Source organism: Malaclemys terrapin, chromosome 2 (genome assembly GCF_027887155.1).
Source record: "Malaclemys terrapin pileata isolate rMalTer1 chromosome 2, rMalTer1.hap1, whole genome shotgun sequence".
Classification (NCBI taxonomy): Eukaryota; Metazoa; Chordata; order Testudines; family Emydidae; genus Malaclemys; species Malaclemys terrapin.
The window spans coordinates 254207188-254234638 of NC_071506.1; the positions used below are offsets into that span (position 1 = coordinate 254207188).

The 27451-nt window shown below is 41.5% G+C and overlaps 1 protein-coding gene across 1 annotated transcript; it reads left to right on the plus strand.

The window, feature by feature from the left end:
* The first annotated feature begins 1610 nt into the window (after window positions 1-1610).
* LOC128831338 (uncharacterized) lies at window positions 1611-26711 on the plus strand. Its single transcript, XM_054017650.1, has 6 exons — window positions 1611-1668; window positions 14153-14306; window positions 15116-15276; window positions 17524-17727; window positions 20667-20848; window positions 21141-26711. The coding sequence occupies exons 1-6, from the start codon at window positions 1611-1613 to the stop codon at window positions 26709-26711; spliced, it is 6330 nt and encodes a 2109-aa protein (XP_053873625.1).
* The last annotated feature ends 740 nt before the right edge of the window (window positions 26712-27451 follow it).

Consider the following 27451-nt stretch of genomic DNA (forward strand, 5'->3'; position numbering starts at 1 on the left):
CTGAATCTGTTAATTATGGCACAGCTGCCATAGATGTAACTAATTGGCTATTAACACCTTTCTAGCCTGTGATAGGGTTTCACTATGTCACATGACCTCTTCGTAATTTGTCACAACATGATTGGGTTGCTAACACTTTGGAGGATGGGATTAGAATTTAAAGTCACCTTGACAAATTGGAGAATTGGTCTGAAATCAACAAGATGAAAATTCAAAAAAGATAAGTGCAAAGTATTACACTTGGGAAGAAAAAAATCTAATGCACAACTACAAAATGGGGAATAACTGGCTAGGAGTAGGACTGCTGAAAAGGATCTGGGGGTTATAATGGCTCACTCATTGAATATGAGTCGATAGTGTGATGGAGTTTAAAAAAGGCTAATATCAAAAAGGCTGAGATAGTAGCAATCTGGTCACTATTTAGGAGTGTTAATTCCAGTGGTGAGCTGAAGCCGGTTCGCACCGGTTCGCGGGAACCGGTTGTTAAATTTAGAAGCCCTTTTAGTCCCCCATGTGGGACAATCGGTTCTAAAAGGGCTTCTAAATTTAACAACAGGTAAGTAAAGCTCCAGCATCTCCCCACCCCCAGCCCCAGTTCACCTCTGCCTCCAGTTCACCTCTGCTTCCTCCCCTGAACGCTCTGCCCCGCTTCTCCTCCTCCTCCCCTGCTTCCAGCGAATCAGCTGTTCGTACGGGAAGCCTGGGAGGGCTGAAAAGCAAGTGGCGGCTTCGCACAGGTGAGCTGGGGTGGAGTGGGGGGCGCGAGGATGTCTCCAGGGAGGCATTGCACAGCGGCTCCAGCCGAGCAGCGTGGCCTGGCTCCAGCCAAGTGGTGCGGCTCCGGCCAGGCGGCGCAGCCCTGCTCCAGGTGCTGCGCAGCGGAGGGGCAGCCTGGCTCCAGCTGGGTGGCTCCAGCCAAGCGGCGCAGCCCCAGCCCGGCTCCAGCCGAGCGGTGTAGTAAGGGAGCCACCTCCAGGCAGCGTGGTAAGGGACAGGGATGGGGTGTTGGATAGAGGGCAGGGGAGTTTGGTGTGATGGTGGAGGGGTGGATAGGGGTTGGGGTGGTCAGAGGGCAGGGAACAGGGGGATTGAATGGGGGCAAGGGTCCCAGGGGGGCAGACAGGAAGGAGCAGGGGTTGGATGGGGCAGTAGGAGGCAGTCAGGGGCACGGGTTCCAGGGGCAGTCAGGGGACAGAGAGAAGGGGTGGTTGGATGGGGCAGGGGTCCCGGGGGGTCATCAGGAATGAGAGGAGGGGTTGGATGGGGCAGTGCGGGGCAGTCAGGGGACAGGGAAGGGGGGTGGATGGGGCAGGGGTTCCGGGGGAGGGCGTCAAGGAAAGCGGGGGGTTTGATGGGGCAGGAGTCCTGGGGGGCAGGCCACGACCCCCTCGTGGGATGAGGAGGAGGGAACCGGTTATTAAGATTTTGGCAGCTCATCACTGGTTAATTCCCCACAATTTACATAGAGTACTCAAGATTAACTTTGTCTGGATGTGTGTGCTTGTGGAAAGTTCACCTTCTGTAAGAATTTTTTTAACTAAACATATACTTTCATTTGAATTATGTGACAATAAAAGTGTATTTTGCAGCTCAAGAAAAAATTTGAAAAAATGACGGTGACTGGTGATGAAATTGCCATAGTGGGGATAGGATGCAATTTTCCTGGAGGTAAGTTTTGGATAAATACAAATCACCATACAGACAGAGTATCAAAAAGTGCTGTCATTCAATCATTTGTTTTACTATGTGATAAGAGATCTATAGGAAGTTTGACCTACTGTGCAATATGTAGTAATGTCATAGGGAAGAGACTGCATCATTAGCTCTTTCATTTATGGGTTCAAACTATAAAATAAGGATCTGGGATTAGATTTGAAACACTTCATATGTTTTAAAGTTCAGAGAAGACATTTAGGAGTTAATACACTAAGGGCTTGTCTACACTGGTGCTTTACAGCGCTGCAACTTTCTCGCTCAAGGGGGTTAAAAAACACCCACCCCTGAGCTCAGCAAGTTACAGCGCTGTAGAGCCGTGCTCCCAGTGCTGTAACTTAATCCCCTCGTGGGTATCTGCAGCGTGCTGGCACGTGACCACACTCGCACTTCAAAGCGCTGCCGCGGGAGCGCTCCCGCAGCAGAGCTTTGAAGTTTTGAGTGTAGCCATGGCCTAAGTGTCACTGCTCCAGGAAGTAGTGGGACTGATTGTGTCACTGCTTATGACAAATAAAGGGCTTGATCCAAAGCCCACTGAAGTTATTAGCAATCCTCTGATTGACTGTATTTGGCTTTGATTAGGCTCAAAACATTAACCTCTGTGACTACACATTCCGCTCTGTGCTCCTGGCTTGGCGGGACCCAATTTTTGCTAATTGCTTCTTCACATAGGACCACGTGAGGCGGTTTTTCATTGCTTGGAGATTTAGAGCAAAGCTAACTCAAAATGTTATTTACGAAAAGCTTGTAAAAATCATGAAGTATTTAACATGACTGTCAACAGTTCACATAAGAGAGCCAAGGTGGGTGAGGTAATATCTTTTATTGGACCAACTTTTGTTGGTGAGAGAGTCAAGTTTTCGAGTTCAGAGCTCTTCTTCGGGAGTGTCACGGCAAAATACAAGGAGAAACCAATTGTTTAGCATAAGTAGCTAACACATATTTTAAGGGATCATTCAAGGTGCAGTGAGCAGTTAACACCTCTGCTCATAGGGCTTGTATTTAGCTATGGCACTCTAGTTATGTCTACCAGACATATGTAATCCCAGGGTTAACATACCCTGGGTTTGTTAACTTAGAGTCTGAGCCTTTACACTCATTTGTAACCCCAGGTTAGGAATTATTGAACCCTGGGTCCGAACCTGGGGCTCCAGCATCTACACTGCATTATGCAGGCCTGAGTCCAACCACTCATATCCTAGATTTCCTAGCAACCTGCTAAAATGTGGCCATTCTAGCTTTTGTTCATAGTGCAGTGTGGGAAAACTTGCTTGTCCACCAAACTTGACTGTCCAGAGGACAAGACAGTCAACTTGTGGGACCATGAAATACTTTTGGTGGACTCACAGAGCACAAATCCAGTCGAGCTATGTATACTGCAGAGCAACAGGGCTTGGACCTTAGGTCCCAGCTTGACTCAGGCTCAGACTGTCCACTCCCAGGGAATCCTGGGACTCTGGGTCAGCAAAATTTGCATGTAGATGGAAGGGGGAGTTAGGCTTGAGCCTAAGTTCAAAACTGGGCTTACATTGCAGTGTAGACATACCTTCTGAGTTCACGTCTCAGACCTGAAGAAGTGCTCTGTGAAAGCTTGTCTCTCTCGCCAACAGAAGTTGGTCCAATAAAATACATTACCTCACCCACTTTGTCTTTTAATATCCTGGGACGAACACAGCTGCAACGATACTGCATACAACAGTTCACATGGACTAATAGGTGGGTTCTTTTCTAGGCTACAGACCATATTGAAGCCTGGAGGTAAGCAGGTTTTACGTGTGTTGGTGATATCTTGGCGTTCAAGGATGATTTTCTTCCAATAAAACGATAGCCAGTTATTGCTGGTGCATCTACAGGTGACTAATGAGACCTAACCAGGATCCATAGACCTTGCCATAGTTGAGGCAGACATTTCCCAATGGAAGGGGTGGATCTGGATTGTTAAGTTGGGCTGCAGAACATTCCTTCCTCCTTTCCTGTTTCTCTGTTTCCAGTTGTCTCTGTTGGATCTCAAAATACTGGCATCCTTGCCACAAAGTCCTTTGGCATTTTGGTCAATCAAGGGCTTGGGTTTCCCATGAGTTTATGTCAATATTGCACTTCTTCATGTTGGCTTTGAGGGTATCTTTGAAGTGCTTTTTTTGCCTTCCCCTTGATCTTTGGCCATGGCTCAGTTGTGAGAACATAATCTGCTTTGGGAGTCGACTTTCTAGCATTCAAAGAACATGACCAGCAAGTTCAACCCCATTAAGATCCATTCTTTACCCTAGGTCTGCATTTTGCCCCAAGTTGCTAAATGAAAAGAATGTGGTGGTGTCGTCCTGTTGCTGTTATAGGAACAAAAATACTCCTGAAAATCTGAGATCTGTGTGGACTACTAGACAAGGTCATACAGTAGTAATCAAGAAGTATGGTCAGCTTTCAGATAACGTGGCTGTTTTATCACATATTATCACGGCTTGACATTATTCTCTCTCATATACAAACTCTTCTGGTAACTTGAGCTGTGGTAGAGCTTTATGGACGACACCAGATTTATGTGCTTGCATACATTTTAAAAACAGGATTTTCTTTTTAAAACACCAGTTATCTTTTTGGTATTATTATTAATTATTATTATTATTATTACCCATAGATCGTTCCTCGAGTAGCTCTGGGTTGTATTTCCCATATGGCACATGCAAACTAGTCATTTTCCCTTCAAAGGGCAAGCATTGGTGCATACTGTTATGGGACCCTGAATTATAACCACAGCCACAACAATTAGATACTGGATAAACAAACATACATAACCCATGCCAAAGAATCAGGCTTAAAAATCTGGTTTTGGAAAACAAAAAGCACTGGGCCAAATTTTACTATGGTTGAGGTTGCACATTGGTGTAAATCGGGAAAAAATGTGTCCCTTTTATTATAGAGTCATGCAAATAAAAAGCATGTTCAAAATGACAACTCCAGGTAGATAGCTTTTCCTCCTCCTCCTCCACCATCAGATTTTTTCCAATATCTTGTCTTTCACATTCACATATCATCCTGCTGCCTGATCCATCTGCCGCTGGAGTCCCATTGACTTCAGTGGGAGCTGAATAGGGCCTTTGATGAGTAGGAAGCTTTCTTTCCAAGATACAACTCCAGTACATTAATGTTTTCCCCCAAAATTGAACAAACATTCTGAAAATTAATATTTATTATTTTATTATTTGTATTGTGGTAGCACCTAGAGGCCCAAGCCCTGTTGGGGGCCCCTTTGCGCTAGCACCATACATGCATATAGTGACTTGAGGATCCCTTCCCCAAAGAGTTTACAATCTAAGGATTTGTCTACATAGCAAGTTACTGTGCAGCTGCACTCCAGAAGTTTCACTGCACTCTAGCAGTGTCTACATCAGACATTACCACTTGACAAACTGGTGCACTGTCGATTTATATTCTGGCTTGCATTGCAGCAACTTGCCACATAGACAAGCCCTAAGTAAATTCTTTGTATCTCTATTTCCTCTCTTGATTTTATATATATATTAGGGCTGTCAAGCGATTAAAAATCAGTCACAATTAATTGCACGATTAAATAAATTAATCACAATTAATTACACTGTTAAACAATAATAGAATACCATTTATTTAAATTTTCTGGATGTTTTCTAAATTTTCAAATGTATTGATTTCAATTGTAGCACAGAATACAAAGTGTACAGTGCTCACTTTATATTTATTTTTTATTACAATATTTGCACTGTAAAAAGCAAAAGAAATAGTATTTTTCAATTCCCCCATTACAAGTACTGTAGTGCAATCTCTTTATCATGAAAGTGCAACTTACAAATGTAGAATTATGTACAAAAATAACTGCATTCAAAAATAAAACAATGTAAAACTTTAGAGCCTACAAGTGCACTCAATCCTACTTGTTGTTCAGCCAATCGCTCAGACAAACAAGTGTATTCACATTTGCGGGCGATAATGCTGCCCGCTTCTTGTTTACAATGTCACCAAAAAGTCAGAAGGCGTTCACATGGCACTGTTGTAGATATTTACATGCAAGATGTGCTAAAGATTCATATGTCCCTTCATGCGTCAACCACCATTTCAGAAGATATGTGTACATGCTGATGACAGGTTCTGCTTGATTACAATCCAAAGCAGTACAGACTGACACATGTTCATGTTCATCATCTGAGTCAGATGCCACCAGCAGATGGTTGATTTTCTTTTTTGGTGGTTCGGGTTCTGTAGTTTCTGCATCAGAGTGTTGGTCTTTTTAGATTTCTGAATTCATGCGCCTCACCTCGTCCCTCTCAGATTTTGGATGGCACTTCAGATTCTTAAACCTTGGGTCATGTACTATATCTTTAGAAATTTCACATTGGTAACTTCTTTGTGTTTTGTCAATTCCGCAGTGAAAGTGTTCTTAAAACAAACCACATATGTTGGGTGATCATCCAAGACTGCTATAACATGCAATATATGGCAGAATGTGGGTAAAACAGAGCAGGAGACATACAATTCTCCTGCAAGGGGTTCAGTCACAAATTTAATTAATGCATTATTTTTTTCAACAAGCGTCATCAGCATGGAAGCATGTCCTCTGGAAGCATGAAGGGGCGTACAAATGTTTAGCATATCTGGCACATAAATACCTTGCAATGCTGGCTACAAAAATGCCAGGCGAACCCCTTTTCTCACTTTCAGGTGACATTGTAAATAAGAAGTGGGCAGCATTATCTCCCGTAAATGTAAACAAACTTGTTTCTCTTAGCGACTGGCTGAACAAGAAGTAAGTCTGAGTGGACTAGTTGGCTTTAAAGTTTTACATTGTTTTGTTTTTGAGTGTAGTTTTGTAACAAAAAAAAATCTACATTTGTAAGTTGCACTTTCATGATAAAGAGATTGCACCACAGTACTGTATGAGGTGAACTGAAAAATACTATTTCTTTTATCACTTTTACAGTGCAAACATTTGTAATAAAAATAATATAAAGTGAGCACTGTACACTTTGTATTCTGTGTTGTAATTGAAATCAATATATTTGAAAATGTAGAAAAACATCCAAAAATATTTAATAAATTTCAGTTGGTATTCTATTGTTTAAGAGTGCGATTAAAGCTGTGATTAATCAGGATTTATTTTTTTTTAGTTAATCGCATGAGTTAACTGTGATTAATTGACAGCCCTCAAATATAAATATATATATAAAAAACACACACATACACTCCCACACCAATTCCTGTTTCCTTATATTTCATATATAATTACATCCAAACAAACTATGTAAAAGACAATTAAAGTAGCAATGTCAAGCACTCAGCTGTTAGGAAATAAGGTTGTCTGTGCAGCCTTAATTTGGTCCCATTGTGTGTATGCATTACAATATGGTGTTTAATTATATGATCACATACTATGTTCCTCAGAGCACCCTGCCTCATTCAGTGCACAAGACGACCAAACTCACTGAATGGGTAGCTTTCTAATATTTTTATTGTCCTCATCATTCAGTGTATGACCTCCTGCACTACTTACTGCACACCACCCAAACCTGCCTTGAATGTAGAATTATTATTTTTGTCCTGGGCTTTTCTGTGATGCTCTCATAGTATCTTAGTTCTTTACAAACATGAATGAGTCATGGGAGGACATATTATTATCCCCATTATATTCATGGAGAAATGAGGCATAGAAATTAAATCCAGAATGTCAAAAGTCTCAGCTAATATTGGGACACAAAATTACCCAATTTGAGATAACACTGATTTTTCAGAGTACTTAGCATTTAATAGCACTTTCTATGTTCAGAGCACAGCTCCCATTGACTTCAGTTGCAGATGAGAATGCTCAGCACTTCTGAAAATTGGATCCTAGTTAGCTCATCAGTGGGCAGGATTGAACTGGGGACCTCTGGAGCTTAGTGCAGGAGCTTCTAATGCATGAGCTAAAAGCCAGCTGGCTCTTAGCGAAGGCAGTAGAGTGGACTAATTTTCAATCTCTCTCTCTCTCTCTCTCTCTAAGTGGTCTTGGTGCCACTAGATGGGACAGAACACACCTTCTGGGTGTGGTGTGGGTTACACTGTCACTTGGGATAGGCTGAGGAACTGGCTTTTGTGTTTTGCCTATGTTTGGAAGATAAAACTGTGCCTGGAAAGAGACTTTGCATGTGGCAGAGTGTCCTTCCTGGGCTGGGGACAAGCTACTACGTTACACTGTCCTGTGCACTGAATGAGGCAGGGGTAATATGGAAAAATAGTATATGATCAGGTACTTAAAGACCATATGGTAATACGTACACACACAGGAGATACATTAAGATTGCATAGGGAACCTTAATTCTGGCATTTCCTAACATTTTGAGCACTTGCCTTTACAACCTTAATGTTCTTTTAATGAAGATAGGAATTTACATTTTAAAAAACACACTTTTAAAAAAAAATACTTACAAAATGAAAAAAACAAAAATGTCATCAGGTGGAACCATCCTGACCCCCACGTGGATTATCATCAGGGCAGGGATCTTAAGTTCCACAGCACAGTCCTCCACCAGTTAAGTTAATGAAGTACCTGAGAGAACTAATCTTCTAGGTGGACCTGCCATTACAGGAGAATGAGACATACACACTTTGCCAGTGGGTTTCACAACTATTTGCTAGACAGCAAAGTAAGGTTGAGACTCAGGAGCAATAGGTTCAAATTCAGCTTCTGTAGGGGAGCATTCGCTAGTGATTATGGACCTTTCTCCCCACAGCCAGTTTCTCCTTGTCCTGTCCTAATCCTATAACCCTAGTTTGTCATCTATCTCCTCCCCTTTTGTTATCTCCCTGGCTCCTGCATGTCCCCCATCTGTTCAACTCCTGCTGTTTTTTCCCTCTTCCTCCTATCCTTCCACCTCTGGCTCTTGCACCCCCCTTTTCTTCCTTTTTTCCTCATTTTCTGTCCCCCTCCACTCACAGCTCCAGCTGCTAAATCCCTTGCCTCCCTGCTCTGCATCTCTTCCTCTCCCCACCCACTTCCCATCCCTTATCCCTCTGCATTCAAGTTAGTCCCTTTTTGTTTCTCTTTCTCCTTGCTGCCTGAGCACCAGAAATGGGAGAATTGAGCACACAGGTCTTTACAGGTCTTTAGCAGCCATAAGCAGCAATTGCAGGAAAAGTCCTGCTCATCCTTGCATCTTGTGGAAGAAGCATGCTCAGTCACCAGCTCTAACAACCCTCTACTGAGCACGTGCAAATTGAGATTTTTCAAAAGCTCATAATTTGGTCAAGTTTGGGCAGATTTTCACGGGAATGGGAAAAAGCACATCCCTGATTCCAGAGAAACCCTGGTGCCGAGTTTCAAGTCCTTTCTCCAAAGCATTGTGGTCAGGTGCAAGAGCTTCTCATGGAAACAGCTGTAAGATTTAATATTATTATTATGTATTTATTATTTGTATTACCAAAGCACCTAGGAGCCCTAGTCATGGACCAAGATCCCACTGTGGTAGGTGCTACACAAACACAGCACAAAAAGGCAGTCCCTGTCCCAAGGAGGTTACAAACTAAGTATAAGACAACATATGGATACAGACAGACAGACAGATGGGGAATAGAAGGAAACAGACAGATAGTATTGGTCAGGATGTTTGACTGTGGTCTCAGCACACCAGTGGCCTGATGGACAAAACAACATGGTCAAAGTTATAAGTAACTGATAACAGTCTTCTAATGGCAAATGTCACTCTAGGTTTCACTATCAGTGCAGCCAATCATTTTATTAATCCTCAACAGAAGAAAAGCACCATGCAGGAACTGAAAAGATAACCAACCCCTTCACTGATTATGCCTACACAACTGCATCTCTATCTCTGGGAAGATAAAACTCAAACTCTACCCCCAATAAACGTCAAGCACAGGGATTTACCTACACCCCCCCTACGGGGGGAGGGGAGGTATACACCCCCCTGAATTTCCCCAACCAGTTTTGGGAACTAGTTACATGCAGTGTTGCCAATTTAGTGATTGTTTGAACATTTGAATTTAAATTGAAACATTAATACACACTTTAAAAGCATATAAAGTGTATGATAAAATACATGTATCTGAAAAAGTATAATAGATTTGAAAAGTATGAACATAGACTAGCTTCCTTATACAGCTGTTGTTTTTATGACAACGTCAGTGCATTCATTTTGGTGATGTTGGCCAACCTAATAATTTCAAATTATGATTTGTAAGCAAAGTCTAAATGAGCTCCCCCTGACAGCTAGTGATGAGCTGGCGGCTGGGCGGGGAAAGGCTTCAGGGCCAGATTGTATTTACATTCACACCTAATCTACCTAGGTATCCAGCAAACAGAGCTGTGTTGCCCAAGTAATAGATTTTGGCTTGGGTTGGGTTACAGATCACTTGAATGTGGGGGGGGGGGTGAGGGGTAATGAAATGTTATTCTTATTGTATGAGTAAAGGGCAGAAGAACTGTACTTAGCCTGTGCTGATTGAAGGCATCAAGAGAGGGTGGGGACAGGTGTTTTGCTTGATGGTCTGCCTGAGTCGCAAGTACTATTTGACCTGCTCCTCTCCACTGTTTAAAGAAAGAGCTGATTAGGCTCCATAGATAGTCTCTTGTTTTGTTAAGTGACCACTGCAGCTGAAATCACTGATAATCAGGTCTAAGTGCTTAGACCTGCTGTGGGACAGTGTTTCTGTGGAAGAGATGGCCCAGTCTGCACTAGCAGTGAGGTTTCCCCACAGAGAGCTCAGCTGAAATCACTGAGAGCTGGGTAGACCAACTCAATAGACCAACTCGCAGTGGTCACAGTGGCAGGTGGCAGCAGAAGGTGGTGGCGCAGGGCCATTGGCAACAGAGCTGTCATAAACAGACAGTTAAGGGTTAATTCCTCTTTTACCTGTCAAGGTTTATTCCCTCCTCTGAACTTTAGGGTACAGATGTGGGGACCTGCATGAACGACCCCCCCTAAGCTTATTTACCAGCTTAGGTTACAGTAGCTGCCACCACCAAGTGTTTTAAATATTTAGGGGTAGTCACTTGGAACTCTGCCTTTCCCCAAATATTTCCCAAGTCCTTAACCTCCCCTTTCCTGGGCACTTTTGAGACTAATTGTTCCCCCCGCAAGTCCTTACACCCCTTTTCCTGGGTAGACTTGAGAGTGTTCCCTCACCAATTCCTGGTGAACACAGAGCCAAAACCCTTGGATCTTAAAACAATGAAAAATCAATCAGGTTCTTAAAAGAAGACTTTTAATTAAAGAAAAAAAGTGAAAGGAATACCTCTGTGAGATAAGAAAGCAAGATAATCTCACAGACAACAGATTCAAAACACAGAGGAATTCCCTCTGGGCAAAACTTTAAAGTTACACAGAAACCCAGTTTGATTCTCCCTCTGTTTTGCAAAAGAAATTACAAATAGAAATAAAAGTAATTTAATGCATTCCTTCTCTAATTACTCACTATCCTGTTAGGAGTGAGATGGTTCCTTCTCCCCGTCCGGCAAAAGCACACACTGAACAGACAAAGACTCCCTCCCCCTCCCTCTTTGAAACTATCTTGTCCCCTTATTGGTCCTTCTCTCAATTCTCTCAGGTTTACCCAGGAAAAGGGGTGTAAGGACTTGGGAAATTTTGGGGGAAAGGCAGAGTTCCAAGTGACTACCCCTAAATATTTAAAACACTTGGTGGTGGCAGCCACTGTAACCTAAGCTGGTAAATAAGCTGCGGGGGGGGGGGGAAGTCGTTCATGCAGGTCCCCACATCTGTACCCTAAAGTTCAGAGTGAATGGTGACGCAACAAACAAAAGTGGCCAGAGCGAACAGTGAGCAGCTGAAGAAATGAGCAAGGTGCCTTCTTGCCTCCCGACCTGGGAGGTGAACTCATGTGAAAGCATCTCTGAACTCTGAGTCTCCACTGACCAAGGACAACACCGGTGAGTGTTAATGAGGCTGTTAAGAATGCTGGAGACACAACATAGTTCATGCGAAGAAACATGGCTGTGGCATCATACTTTCTATTTAAGCAAGAGATACCACACACTACAAACTGGAGGACAATGTTAAGTGCATTGTCACTTGTTCATCCTGAAGTTGAACACTGGTTCTGAACAAGACCAGCAAATGCTCACTATCTTTCTGCAAGAAACTCAGCTGACTGGCTAGAAGCATGTGGTGCAACAGTGAAAGACTCAACAGTTGAAAAAGTGAAGAACTCTCTCAACACATTCAAAAAATTTGCATACATGGCTGATGAATGCACCGATGCAAATGGGCATCAAGTATTAAGTCATTGTGTATGTTATCTTGATGTCAGTGTTAGGCCAATAGATGCATTTCTAGATGTTCAAGTTATAGAAGACACATCAGCTGCATCTGTGACAACCCACATCTTAGAAGAGTTAAATGCTTGTCAATTGGACCAAACAGATGGCTGCTTGTGCATTTGATGGAGCTGCAAACTTCTCTGGAAGACATGGTAAAGTACAAGCTTTGCTCAGAGAAAAGTGTAACCCTAATCTCTCCTATACACACTGCAGAGGCCATCTACTCCAACTAGCGCTAGTTTGAGCTGCAGACTCTTCAAAAGACATTAAAAAAGCTATACATGTAATGTCTTCATTATGTTCTTTTTTCAGCAAGAGTCCAAAAAGACTAAATATCTTGGAAAATATAGAAGATACACTGGGACTGAAGTTCAAATTAGTCCAACCTGGGAAAATCCTCTGGCTTTCTCATGAGTGATCCTTGGCTGTTGTCTTAAAATTACTCCAGCCGTTATTACTGGCATTGGAAAGTATCTACAAAGATGGAATGGATCTAAGTAGTGAGGCTGGTGGATTACTTTTGTTACTACATTCAGAGAAGTCTATTGCCATTCTCTCTCTTGTAAATCTACCATTGAAACCACTTGGGTCATTAAACAATGCCATCCAGGCATCTGCTACAACAGTAGTAGATCTTTGTCCAGCAATAGAAGCTACATTTGGATCAATCAGAGAACTGTCCATTGAAAAAGTACTGGAAGAAGCAAAGACTTCAGTTCAGAAGTTGACTAATGAAGGTATTTATATTGAATCCTTAAGTGAAGAGAACAAGAAGTGTTTGTTAAGACAACTGAAAAAGTACACAGACTTGATTCTTAAAAATCTACAACAGCGATTTCTAGATTCTACTCAACCTCTACGTAACCTTTACAGATCCCTGTCCTATAAAACACCGACAGTTGAGTGGAGTGAGGTATTACCAGCAATGGGCTGCCATGTGCTCAGGACAGAATAGAGAATTTGTAGACAGTGTGGAATATCAGATGATGAATGAATGAAGATTTGACTTCAACTTCTTTTTTATCATCACTAGTGGCTCAACCCGATCTTTATGCTATGTTTCCTGGGATGAAAGAAGTAGTAATTCATCTCTTCCTACTCCCAGTCACAACAGATACAGTTGAGCGTTCTTTTTCATCATTGATTAGAATTTTGTGTTCTGAAAGAAGTCGCCTTCTGCCTGATCACGTGAATGAACTAATGAGCATATCAACTGAAGAATGGAAGTTCCGGACACACGAGAAGCCACCAAAGATGAATGCATTGCATTCAAGAAGTTCATTAACAGAGTTGTGTGCAAAATTATAACCAGAAACTAAAAAGGAAGATTTAGTGCTTCATAGAAGGCTTGAGTAGCCAACTGTTAATTTGTGTGATGATTTTAAAACATGAGTTAAATCTAGTAAAATGGTCATGAAACATTTTTCAGTTTTTACTATGGTGCCATACAGCTCACCTCGCGGTCTCACCCCTCATTGACCCTCACCCCCCCCACCCATAAATTCCAACCCCCCCCCCATTTCAATTCCTGGGGAAAACACTGATCAAGCACCTGTTTTCATAGAAACATACGAAGCAGGGTAACCTAGAGTATGACAGGTGAAACCGACCTCTGAAAAGGACAAACTCTACATTACAATGAAAGATGACAGGCCAAACTTGCAACAATTTTACATGTGTGTAAACTCCACTGCTTTAATGAAGTTACAGTTAAGTTAACACAACAGTGGCCGGGATTACATAAACTATTATGCCAGAAGTCTGTTAGTTTGTGCACACTGATAAATATTGAATTGTGACCAGTTTATATCTTGTACCTGTCATGGCAGACGTGACTATCTCTGATGCCTTTAATGGTTTGGAAAAACTTCCCAATGTATCTCAAAATGGAGAAAAAATTAGGATTTTGTATGGGTTGTTTTGTTTTTTTGTAAAACACGCAGAATTTGAGGAAACACAGAAGCACCATTCATCTGCAAATCTTTAATTTCCTTATAACTTGGGAATTTTCATTTGCTTATCATTAGTAACTTTATTTTTAAAGACAATGTAACATTTTACTCTTATAAGGTAGATACATGAGAGTTTCAATTTCAGTATGTGCTGTTAAAATATTTAATCTGTTTATAATTTTTTTTCATGCAACAGGTGAAGGAATTGACAATTTCTGGCAAGTACTGGTGGAGGGCAGAAACTGTACTGTAGAAATAACTCCAGAAAGATTCAATACAAGAGAATGGTATGATCCAGATGATAACAAACCAGGAAAAATATGCACGACACAAGCTGCACTTATTGATGAGTAAGCCTGTTTCTGTGTTCCAAAATCATTAGCCAAATTTTCTTGAATTATATGTTAAAGCTTAATCCTGTTCCCACTGAAGTGAATAGCTTTGGCTTCAATGGAGCCATCACAGTTTACACCATCTGAGAATCTGCCCCTTTGCTCATAAGCAGAGCTGGTCGAAATGTAGAATTTCCATTCCACAGGAAATGTCAACATTTCAAAATATCTGAAATTTCAAATTTTTTTGATTTGGAAAAATCAGCCTGTTTTCATTTGCTTTTTTCTAAACAAAACAAGGCAGTTGGCTGCCCCTGATTCTGTGGGGCACATTGGGAATACTCTTCCTGGATTCCATCAGAACTTTATCGATATCAAACTGTGAAACCTTTTTGATTTTGACAAATCAGCAAATTCTGATGAGAAAAGTATCATTGACATTTTTCTAACCAGCTCTACTGTAAAACCTAACAATGATATATTATTTGTCTGGGGTAGTGGTACAGTATAACTTTAAAAAATACTTTTAATATCTTTTTTTCTTCCATTCTTTATTTCACTTCTTTATATAGTTGTGTTTTAAGCACTCCTTTGGCTATTTGGTAGCTATACTCTTGTGAAGATAAAATATTTTTGGAGGTGGTACTTTGTGTAAGGAGAAGAACAAAATTTGTACTTTTACCAGCATGCTGTTTTTTAATTGAGATTTTTGGGGGGAAATATACAGACGTTTGGCTTATTATGTAATAATAACTGAATATACAAAAAATCTCTGCAGTGTATGCTGTGTATATATATCATATCATTTCCTGGTTTATATTTTTTAGATTTAACACATTTGACAACAAGCTGTTTGGAATTAATGATGTGGAAGCTGAGCGCATGGATCCTCAACAAAAGTTACTCCTGGAATGCACGTACAGAGCCCTGGAGGATGCAGGAGTCGCAATGGAAAATATCAGTGGCAGCAAAACAGGGGTTTTTGTTGGTAAGCTAGCAGCCTAATGGTGAACTATTTAATAAATTTAGCATCTTGGAAAACAGTACACATTTCCATATACTATAGAAAGTTATCTAAATTTATCTAATGATAGAAAATCTAAAACTACCATACTATGAACAATGCTGCATACTGCTGTTATAAACAGCTCATGTTATCTAAATAGTTCATGATATTGTTCATTGCTACATAAATGATACTCTAAGGCAGTGGTTTTCAAACTGCGGGTTGTCGCCCAGTACTAGATCATGAAATGTAAGGTACTGGGTCACGGTGGCTCTGGTCAGCACTGCCGAACGGGCCATTAAGAGTCCCATTGACAGTGCTGCCCGGCTAAGGCAGGCTAGTCCCTACCTGTTCTGACACTGCCCTGTGCCCTGGAAGCAGCCAGCAGCAGGTCCAGCTCCTTGGCAGGGGGGCCACAGGGCTCCGCATGCTGACCCCGCCCCAAGCACTGGCTCCCCACTCCACTGGGAGGGCAGTGCCTGTGAGCGAGAGCCACGTGGAGTCCTTGCGCGCCTCCGCCTAGGAGCCAGACCTGCTGCTGGCTTCTTCCAGGGTGCAGCACAGTCCGTGGTGCCAGGACAGGCAGGAAGCCTGCCTCTGCATCCCTGCTGCACCGCTGACCAGGAACTGCCTGAGGTAAGCCCCTGCCCCAATCCCCTGCCCCAGCCCTGAGCACCCCCCAAAGACCCTTCTTGCACCCCAAACTCTCATTCCTGGCCCCACCCTGCAGCCTTCACCCCCGCACCCTAACCTTCTGCCCCAGCTCTGAGCCTCTCCCGCACCCCAAACCCCTCACCCCAGCTCCATTGGGTCACAGGCATCAACAATTTTCTTCAACTGGGTCACCAGAAAAAAAGTTTGAAAACCACTGCTCTAAGGTCAAGTCTACACTAGGGAGCTTACAGTAGCGCAGCTGTACTAATGCAGCTGCACTGCTGTAAGATCTCTACTGTAGCCACTTTAAGCCGACAAGAAAGAACTCTCCTGTCGACATAATTAAACCACCCCCATGAGCGGTGGTAGCTATGCTGGTGGGAGAGCTTCGCGCCCACACTGGCACTTATATTGTTGTAACTTATGTTGCTCAGGGGCTGGAATATTCACACCCCTGAGCAACATAAATTTTGCTGACATAAGTGGTAGTGTAGACATAGCCTAGGTCTAAATCACAAACAGAACTGCCTGGCTAAGGAGGTGGGCGGACACTGTGGTCTCCGGATGGAGGTAGCAGTGTGACTGCTTCCCTTACACTCCTGACAACTCTGGGAGCCTTTGTGCCTCCAGCTCCTGGTGCTCCAGCTGGACTGGTCCAGTTCCTCCCTCCTCCCACTGCAGGGCTGCATGGCCACAGGATCAGTAACACCCCTCCTTTCCCCTCATCTACCTGCTCACACGGAATCATAGAATCATAGAATATTAGGGTTGGAAGAGACCTCAGGAAGTCATCTAGTCCAGCCCCCTGCTCAAAGCAGAACCAACCCTAACTAAATCATCCCAGCCAGGGCTTTGTCAAGATAGGCCTTAAAAACCTCTAAGGATGGAGATTCCACTCCTCCCTAGGTAACCCATTTCAGTCCAGGGAGTCTATTGGAAGTGCAGCTCCTGCTCTTGCCTCACCAAACCCAATGTCTCATAAGCCGGCTAAGCCCTGCATGGCCACATGGGATGGTTCTTATACGATCTCCCTGCCCTGCCCAGCTGCATAGGGCTGTGTCAATATCGAGCACAAAGGCCGGGGCTACACAAGGAAGTTGCGCTGGTTTCACTAAAGGTGTGATTTTTAAAACCCAGTCAGTTAAACCAGAGCAAAAGGCTCTGTGGACTTTCTTATTTCCCTTTAAACCAGGCTCATTTTGGTTTAGTTTAAGTTAATTAGGAATCCTTTAAGTTAAATCAAAATAGGGGTTTGTCCCAGTGTCACTGATTTAGTTTAGAATCACACCTTTAGTTAGACCAGTGCAACTTTCTCTTGCGGACGAGGCCTTCATGTCATTTAATAGCTTCAGACAGATTTCAAGTCTCAAATATATAGATCAGGAGTGAAATCCTGGGCTCACTGAAGTCAATGGGAGTTTTACCATTGACTTCAATACAGCCAGGATTTCACCTTAGGTGCTGACATAAGGCAGCACAGGATAAAATTAGGAGAGCAAAGAACACCACTAGGTTTAGATTTGATCCCCTGTTTTAATCTCTTGCTAACATGAAACATGTCTGTTATTTTTACAGGTCTTATGAACAGAGATTATGAGATCATATCAAGCAGAGCAGTAACTGAAATAAATCATTACGATGGGACTGGGGCAGCAATGAGCATAGCTGCTAACAGGATTTCATACACTTTTAATCTGACTGGACCATCACTTTCCATCGATACTGCATGCTCATCGTTTCTTTTTGCTTTGCATTACGGCTCGCAAGCAGTTAAACAAGGTACTGGGACTAAAAGTAAATAAGCAAATAAATTAGGATTGCTACAGCAATTAAACTGCTAAGGTATACATGTGCAGTACTAGAATTTGACTAATATCACAGCTGGTAAGGACTAAAAGCATTTGCATTTTACCATTACCAAAGTGAACAAAATGAAACTTTTGCACTCTCAGTTCCTGTGACAGGCAACAGCAATTGCCAGTCACTCTCACTGATTATCAGCAGCCATGAAAGATTTGAGTATGACATTCTGCGGTGCAATCCAGACCAATGAGGGGTTGTGTCACCTCCTGCCCTGTAATCTGGGATGCCTCACAATGCTTTGCTGCTGCACCACCCAACCTGGGCCCCTCACAAACAGAAAAATAGCATGCAGGTCATACCCTTTGTGTCTATGTATAGCTGCAACTTGCCAGCACTCTCTAGTCACACTCTGACTTCCACCAGCCTTATTTACCACACACAGGAGGACTCTACCACACTCCCAGTCCTGGATTTCCCTCAAAAAATGTTTGTTCTGCACTGCCCAGACCTCTCTTGATAGTCCAGATATATTAGGTCTTTTGCCTTCTAAGGGGATCATTATACAGCAATTTGCCACCTTAAATGGAGTTACCCAAACCATTCACAACACTAGATTAGTTTTGATTAAATAATAAAATAAGTATATTTAATTACAAAGGGAGAGATTTTAAGTGAGTACAAGTATAAGGCATTAAAATTAGAAGTAGTTACAAAAGAAATAGAGATAAAACAAGTATCAGAGGGGTAGCCGTGTTAGTCTGAATCTGTAAAAAGCAACAGAGGGTCCTGTGGCACCTTTAAGACTAACAGAAGTATTGGGAGCATAAGCTTTCGTGGGTAAGAACCTCACTTCTTCAGATGCAAGTAATGGAAATCTCCAGAGGCAGGTATAAATCAGTATGGAGATAACAAGGTTAGTTCAATCAGGGAGGGTGAGGTGCTCTGCTAGCAGTTGAGGTGTGAACACCAAGGGAGGAGAAACTGCTTCTGTAGTTGGATAGCCATTCACAGTCTATATTTAATCCTGATCTGATGGTGTCAAATTTGCAAATGAACTGGAGCTCAGCAGTTTCTCTTTGGAGTCTGGTCCTGAAGTTTTTTTGCTGTAAGATGGCTACCTTTACATCTGCTAATGTGTGGCCAGGGAGGTTGAAGTGTTCTCCTACAGGTTTTTGTATATTGCCATTCCTGATATGTGACTTGTGTCCATTTATCCTCTTGCGTAGTGACTGTCCAGTTTGGCCAATGTACATAGCAGAGGGGCATTGCTGGCATATGATGGCATATATAACATTGGTGGAGGTGCAGGTGAATGAGCCGTTGATGTTGTAGCTGATCTGGTTAGGTCCTGTGATGGTGTTGCTGGTGTAGATATGTGGGCAGAGTTGGCTTCGAGGTTTGTTGCATGGGTTGGTTCCTGAGTTAGAGTTGTTATGGTGCGGTGCGTGGTTGCTGGTGAGAATATGCTTAAGGTTGGCGTGTTGTCTGTGGGCGAGGACTGGCCTGCCTCCCAAGGTCTGTGAAAGTGAGGGATCATTGTCCAGGATGGGTTGTAGATCACTGATGATGCGTTGGAGAGGTTTAAGCTGAGGACTGTAGGTGATGGCCAGTGGAATTCTGTTGGTTTCTTTTTTGGGCCTGTCTTGTAGCAGGAGGCTTCTGGGTACACGTCTGGCTCTGTTGATTTGTTTCTTTATTTCACTAGACTTGATTCAAGATAAAGTCCCTTACCACATAATTTCAGTGATATCACTGACCAAATTCTCAGACCACGATCTGCCCCAAAGTCTGTTTCTTTTGTCTTCTTAGGTGAAGGAGAGAGAGAGATGGATAGGGAGGGATAACTTGGGATGTTTATAGTTCAGTCACCCTTTGAAATGCATTTTCCTGAGGTTTCCCCTTCTAGACAAAGTTCATTCTTGATGTGAGGAGGGAAACAAGGAGTCTCATTGTGAAAGACATTTCATGCTATTGTTTGATAAAATGCAGATTTCATTCTCTGCCTCTTACTGTCTCAAGGATCTAGTTTACTATTTATCTATAAAGTGAGGTAAACACACATTCCTGTGTTTAAGATAGACCTACTTGACCAGTTCTGCCTAATTGGGGCTATGTGGGCTTGAACATGTGCCACAACCAATATTCTTGGGGAATTCATAAATTTACATATAATGTTGCTATCTAAATTTCACCATGATATTATTGACTCATGAATTATGAGTTTTCAAATGATACCTCACAGGGTATATTTTGCACAAAGATTATTACAATCAGTTTGGGGGGAGGGATAGCTCAGTGGTTTGAGCATTGGCCTACTAAACGCAGGGTTGTGAGTTCAATTCTTGAGGAGGCCACTTAGGGATCTGGGGCAAAATCAGTACTTGTCCTACTAGTGAAGGCAGGGGGCTGGACTCAATGACCTTTCAAGGTCCCTTCCAGTTCCAGGAGATAGGACATCTCCATTTAAAAAAAAATAGTATGTAGGGTGTGAACTTAGGGGTGCATTTAGTCAAAACAAGCTTTCCATTTTTAGGAACTTGTGAAATTGTTAGTATTTGCCATTCTGCCCTATCACACTATCATGATTCATGGAGGGTTGGGTGGTTTTTTACTTTTATTTTTTTAGATGAAGAATATTTACTACCTCAGTGACGTCTACTAATATTCTGCTGTCTGCTCAGGCCAATTCCAAACACTGAGAATTTTACCATCTGTTGGGTTTCAGAACCTGAAAGTTTGAATATGTCTAAGAACTTTCAGTGGGTCAATTCTGTTTTTATAATCTCTCCATAAATTCTTTCATTTTATCAGCAATGAGTAATGCCATCAATTCATTATATTACTACAGTGTATTAATGTAAATCGGTAGAGATGTACAGAAGATGGAAAACAGTCACAAATTTATTTTACTACAGGAGATTGTGAAGCGGCTCTGTGTGGAGGAGTGAACTGCATTATAGATCCTCGCACCTTCGTATCTCTGAGTAAAGCAAAAATGATTTCTCCTGAGGGGATGAGTATGCCCTTTTCTAAAAAGGCAAATGGTTATGGAAGGGGAGAAGGCTGCGGTGTTCTTTTACTTAAGCCACTAAAAAAGGTAGGTTCATTTTCATAGAACTTCCAAAAATAAGATTTTCAGATAACCAGGAGTGTGCAATTCCCATTCTAATATGTCTTCTTATGGGAGGAGAGATTCACAGCTCTAGATGCAACTCTTCTACTGTGAGGTTAATATCCAGGGCTAAAATATTTAGGTACTTGTCTTTGTGTAAGAAAAAAGGGTACATTGAACAGTTAAACAAGTGTTCTGTCTGCTTTTGCTTTTATGGTCTTCCTTGTATGGTAAAAATCCCAAATGATACAATATATTAATTCCTTTTCTGAAACAGGCACTAGAAGATCACAACAGAATATGGGGAGTTATAAACATCAGTGCAGTAAATCAGAATGGCAGATCCGTGACTCCAATCACAAGACCATCTCAGACAGCACAGGAAAAGTTACTACAGAGCATTTATCTGACTCATGTTGACCCATCAGTTGTGCAGTATGTTGAAGCACATGGCACAGGAACTCCTGCTGGAGATCCTACAGAAGCAGAGAGTCTAGGTAGCATCATTGGTAATAACAGATCTCCTAAAATGCCTGTTCTAAAGATTGGTTCTGTTAAAGGGAACATTGGCCATGCTGAATCAGCAGCTGGGGCAGCTGGGTTAATTAAAGTTCTTTTAATGATGCACCATGAAACGATTGTTCCATCTTTGCATTACAGAGAGGATACTAGTAGCATAAATACAAAGAAATTAAATCTATCAATTCCAACAACAGTAGAGAAATGGGAAGAGTTGAGAGAATTTGGAAGAGTAGCTGGTGTCAACTGTTTTGGATTTGGGGGAACCAATGCCCATGTTGTTGTCAGACAGTTTAAGCAAACACAGGTTCTTCCTCCTTTTAAAAGACCGATTGAATTATTTGTACTCTCTGCGGCTTCAAGCAAATCCCTCAACTTGACATTGGAAGACACAGCTGAGCAGTTAAACATAAGCAACTCAATAACTCTCCCAAATCTGGCCTATACCTCTGCCTGTAGAAGAAGCCATGTAAATTATAAGTACAGAAAAGCATTTGTTACAAACTCTCTTCAACATTTACAGCAACAAGTTGCATTAGCAGCTAAAACAGAAACAACTCCGTCAAAGATGACTCCACAACTAGTTTTTGTGTTCTCTGCTAATGGAGTAAATTTCAAAGGGATCTGCAAGACATTATTGAGTTCAGAGCCAGTATTCAGAGACAAATGTAAAGAAATAGAAATGTTATTTCAGCAATATGTACCCATCAGCCTCCTGGGATTAACTGAAAGTGAATGTGAGGATTTCTCCAGGCCAGAAATTGCCCAGCCATTGCTTTTTACTCTCCAGGTTGCCTTAACTTCTCTTCTGAAACACTGGGGAATTAAGCCCGTAACTGCTGTTGGCCATTCAGTTGGAGAAGTTGCTGCCGCCCATTGTGGAGGGTTTCTTTCCCTTGAAGATGCCGTCAAAGTAATTTATCACAGGAGTAGGTTACAGGCGAAGGTTACCGGAGGCAGAATGTTGGTAGTTGGTAACATCCCTGTTCAAGAAGTATCAGAAGCCCTTGTCCCGTATTCTGGGAAGGTGTGCATTGCAGCTTTTAACAGCCCTTCTTCCTGTACCTTGTCTGGAGATGCAGACTCTGTGAGTGCCCTTCAGAAAGAACTAGCTCAACTGTTCAACAAGAGAGACATATTTCTTCGTGTTTTACATGTCCCAGCTGCATACCACAGCCACATGATGGATCCAATAGTAAAGGAGATGATGGAGCATTTACAATATTTGGAAAAACAGACGCCGGAAATTGAAGTGATTTCAACACTGACTGAGAAGGCTGCTTCCGCAGATGATTTCACTACAGGCAAGTTCTGGGCCCGACATGCTCGAGATCCTGTAGCTTTCACACAGGCCATAGTGACTTCAGCTAAAGAAAAGGACAATGTTGTGTTTGTTGAAATAGGCCCAGAAAGAGCATTACACAGGTATATAATGGAAACGCTAGGCAAACAAACTAGAGTTTTGTCCTCCTTGCAAACTGATAAAGAATATCAGACTCTTCTTAGTCTTGCAGGGAATCTGTTTGAACTGGGATATAATCCTGACTGGCATCACTTTTATGAAGGGTATCAGGGTATTCCAGCAGCCTTTCCAAGGTACCAGTTTGATCGTAAGAAGCTAATGACCTATTTGGACATCCATCAACAAGCAAATCGAAGAGCTGTAAATTCAAATCATCCTCTGATTTACAGTTTGAACAACGACAACTCTGAATTCAACTGCCCAGTGTCCCAGGCATTAATACCTTATTTATATGAGCACAAGAACAATGGTGTTGCTTTAGTTCCAGGTGCATTTTTTGCAGAGCTTGGTTTGGCATCTGTGATGAGTAGCTTAAGGCCAAAAGTGCCTTTAAGTACTTGTCAGATTAGTATCTATTTTTTGGCACCATGTGTTTTAAACCAAAATTACCATGTTTTAAAAATAGAATTGGCATCACAAAAAACTGTGACAGATTTCAAAATACTGTCATCCTCAGTTGCAGTTTATGCATCAGGACAAATTACAAAGAAGTCTGAAGCTGCAGTGGAAGAAAACAGCATCTCCTTTCAAGACATCTTTCAACGGTGTAAATCAGTAGTTACAGCAGATAAGGTTTATGAAACACTGTCTCAGGTTGGATTTCAATATGGTTCCATGTTCAGACAGTTAAGGGATGTATTTTACTGTGAAGAGCTAAAGGAAGCTATAACCAGCATAAAGGTGAACAGAGAGACAAGAGAAGAGATGTCTGACTATTGTATCCATCCAGTGCTGTTAGACTGTTTTCTACAGATGACCGCTGTTATGATGAAAATAACTTTCCAAGCCAGAGCAGGCTTTCCTTCTGGCATAGGCAGCCTTGTAGTTTGCAGACCTTTGGAGGAGGATATGATGATATATTTGAAAACAAGCAAATCAACTGGGAACTACTTAGAGGTTTGTGGATGCTTTACAGATAAACATGGCTCTGTTTTGGCAGAACTGAAACGTGTTGGGATCACTTTTATGAAGCCAACATCCCCCAGAGACAATGACTTGCTCTTTGAAAATAAGTGGAAAGAAATATTTCCTGCTCAGACCATTGGACGTTTAGGGGAAGCACCCAGAGTCATTGTGTTTGCTGACAGACTTGGAATAGCTCAGCAGCTCAAAAGATACTTACACAATGAGTCAAGATATGTTATGTATGAAGATTGGGAGACATTGTTGGAAGCCAAGAGTTCAGAAATGACCGCACAACATAAAATGAAAAGGGAGCTTGAAGACTACCAGGATGTTTTGTTCATGTGGGGAATTCAGAAGTTAAACGACGAGTTTCCAAGCAAAGTGGTGGCACATTTAGCTAAGTGTTGTGAGGCTTATCGCCAAATTATTGTGGCATTAAGAGAGAAAAAATCCAGTTGTTCAGTTAGAATAATCACCTACAGAACAACAGATAAAAATGTAGATCATCTTAACCCTGGGTTTGCTTTGTGTGGCATGACGAGAACCTGCATAGTTGAAGTTTCAGAAATCACATTTCAGATGATTGACATCAGTTCTTCGAGTACACTGGACATCTCAGCCTTAGCAGAGATTATTGTAAAGTATGAAGGACAGGATCATCCAGAAATTTGGATTAATCAAGGAAGAATTTACACTTCGGAAATCAGACGCACACCATTTAAAGATGCAGATTATAATCAACCTTCAAAGTCTCTTCACAACTCAGAGACATTCACTTTATACACTACAGATCCTTACCAAGTGAAAGATTTATCTGCTGAAATAGCCAATAATACCATTACTCAGCTTGAAAATCACAGTGTTGAAGTTCAAATGGATAAAGTATGCATCCATTCAGAAGACTATTTTCCTGTTAGCGTTTCAAGCTGTAACTTTGGGAATACATTGTATTGGAATTCATATACAACAGACAAACATAAGCTTTTAGCTCTGGACTTCAGTGGCACAGTAACTGCAGTAGGCAGTGAAGTGAAAAAAGTTAAGGTGGGAGATCAAGTTGTTTCATGTTATCCAGTTGTTGCATCATCAAGAGTCACGGTTCCAGGGACAGTTTGTTTCAACATCAAGAAGTTTCCATGCTTTAGAAATGTACCTTGTGTGTCATACTTTATGGTAGCATGGGAAATTATAAATCGAACATTACCAAAGCTGAAACACAGTGGGACTTTAGGTATTATTTCTACTGAACCAGAGTCAATTTTGTGCAAAGTGCTCTCTCTGACAGCACAGGAAATGGGCTGGGGAACAGTACTTGCAAAACCTACGTCTGATCAGTGGCAACGTGTAAATCAGTGCAATGCCCTTGTTTATCTGCCTCCAGTAGATGGAATGTCTAAGGACGTTCTAGTCCGTCTTTCCCATCTCCGAGACCTTGTGATAGTACATGGTAATCAACAGTCTGAATGTTTTCGATACCTAATTGGAAGTGATCAAGAAAATATCCGTGTTCATGTACTGAAACTTATCAGTGTCTTTCAGAAAGCAGCTCTGAAACAATCCCTAAGGGCTGTCCACGGATGGATCAAATCAATGCAAATGAAACAATTAAAAAACCTATCATATTCTGTTTTTCAGCAGACTGAGAACTTTGAAAGTACAAACAGTGCAGCGACCTCCTATTTCACTTGCAAATCTATCCCACTGGCTGTGCTGAAAGGGGATGTGGCGGCCAACAGGATTTCAGACATACCTGTGTATGAAGCACAGAAGAAAATGTTTAAGCAGAATGCAGTTTACATAGTGGCAGGGGGACTCACTGGGCTTGGATTTGAAACTGTGAAATTTATAGCCCAGAATGGAGGGGGCTGTATTGCAATACTTTCAAGGAGCAATCCAAGCAGTGAGAAGCAAGAAGAAATCAAGGCTTTGCAAAATCAGTGTGAAGGGAGCAGAATAGTCAGTTTGCAGTGTAATGTTATTTCTAGCTCTCAGGTTGAGAAAGCTATGAGTTCAATTGACAGAATCTTCCCAAAGAGCCCAATCAAAGGTGTATTCCATAGTGCTGTGGTTTTGCATGATGGACGTCTTGAAGCTCTGAACTTATCTCACTTTGAGAAAGTGTTAAGTCCCAAAGTTGCAGGGGTAATAAATCTCCACCGGGCTACCAGAGGGCAGGAACTTGACTATTTTGTATGTTACTCCTCTGTGACTTCATTTCTTGGAAATTCAACACAAGCAAACTATGCTGCTGCTAATTCTTTCCTGGATATTTTCTGCCACTACAGGAGGAATTGTGGACTTTCAGGACAATCCATTAATTGGGGTGCCTTGAATCTTGGATTATTGCTAAATCAAAATCATATTCAAAATATTTTGGAATCCAAAGGCATAGATATTCTGCAGGTACATGAAATTTATGAATATCTTAAAAAAAGTTTAATTCTGAATAATCCTCAGCAAGCTGTAGTAAAATTAAATTTTGGAACTCTAAGCAATCATGTTCTTTCTCGAATAGCATCACTCAAAAGTCGCTTCTATACACTAATTTCAGAAGAACTGGGCAGTAAGCTTCACCTATCTGAACAAGGAACACTTCAGAATTTATCTCCAGTCAATTCTGAAGATTATATCACCTCACTGGTGAGTCATCTCAGTAGTACAAACGTGAGTGATTTTACAATGAACACATCACTTGCATCACTGGGCATGGACTCTATGTTAGCCATGACGCTACAGAATCGTATCTTTCATGAAAGAAGGGTGGAAATCCCCCTTGTGAAACTACTTGATCCTCACACAACTATGTCAAATTTAGTACTACTTTTAGAGGAAAGTTCTAATGAAAGTGGGATACTTGAGAAAACAACTCATGTAGCAGAAAATATCTATTATGGAAACTGATGATAGAAATCCATTTCATGTAGCAATTTGGTAACTTTGAAGTTACTTGGACCCTAGTGATATTTTGAAAAGAATCATCATAGGTTTTGGGTAGAGTAAAGCTTTCAGTGATAATAAGTTAGCTCTTTTGGCCATTAAACCATCTTAGTTTTGAAACTACACTAGCTTTGTTACTCTGTGTTTTATCGGATGTATCATACTTTGCGTATGTTTGCGTTCACTAGCAGGACCAAGTACTGATTTTGCCCTAGATCCCTAAGTGGCCTCCTCAAGGATTGAACTCACAACCCTGGGTTTAGTAGGCCAATGCTCAAACCACTGAGCTATCCCTATGTATATATTTATTTTGCAGATTTGTATATGAGATAAAATATAAGGTAAATTGTATATTTTTAAACCATTTTTGGTATTAATAAACAATAGATTGATTTGACCATCTTAATTTATGAACACGCTAAAATAAAACACAATATTTTAGCAATTATTTTGATGGGTATTTTTTATTACTTGTTTATCACATATGTTACTTATGAATAGATACGTCTTTTTGTTCAAGTAAAGAAATGCTTTGCATGACTCTACCATGTATTGTAAATTAAAAAGTTTTCTCAAAGGCTACCCATTTACATTTTTCTTAATGTTTTATTTATAGTTTTCACATGTCCACGAAGAATGTCAAAATGAATCAGCATAAAAGCAGGCAATATAACAAGTTGATTCAAATATTATCCATTCACTAC

Coding starts and splice junctions, on each gene's coding strand:
- LOC128831338 (XM_054017650.1), top strand. CDS start 1,611: ATGACGGTGACTGGTGATGAAATTGCCATAGTGGGGATAGGATGCAAT. Junction 1,669..14,152: donor AGGATGCAATTTTCCTGGAG/GTAAGTTTTGGA, acceptor TTCATGCAACAG/GTGAAGGAATTGACAATTTC. Junction 14,307..15,115: donor CAAGCTGCACTTATTGATGA/GTAAGCCTGTTT, acceptor TATATTTTTTAG/ATTTAACACATTTGACAACA.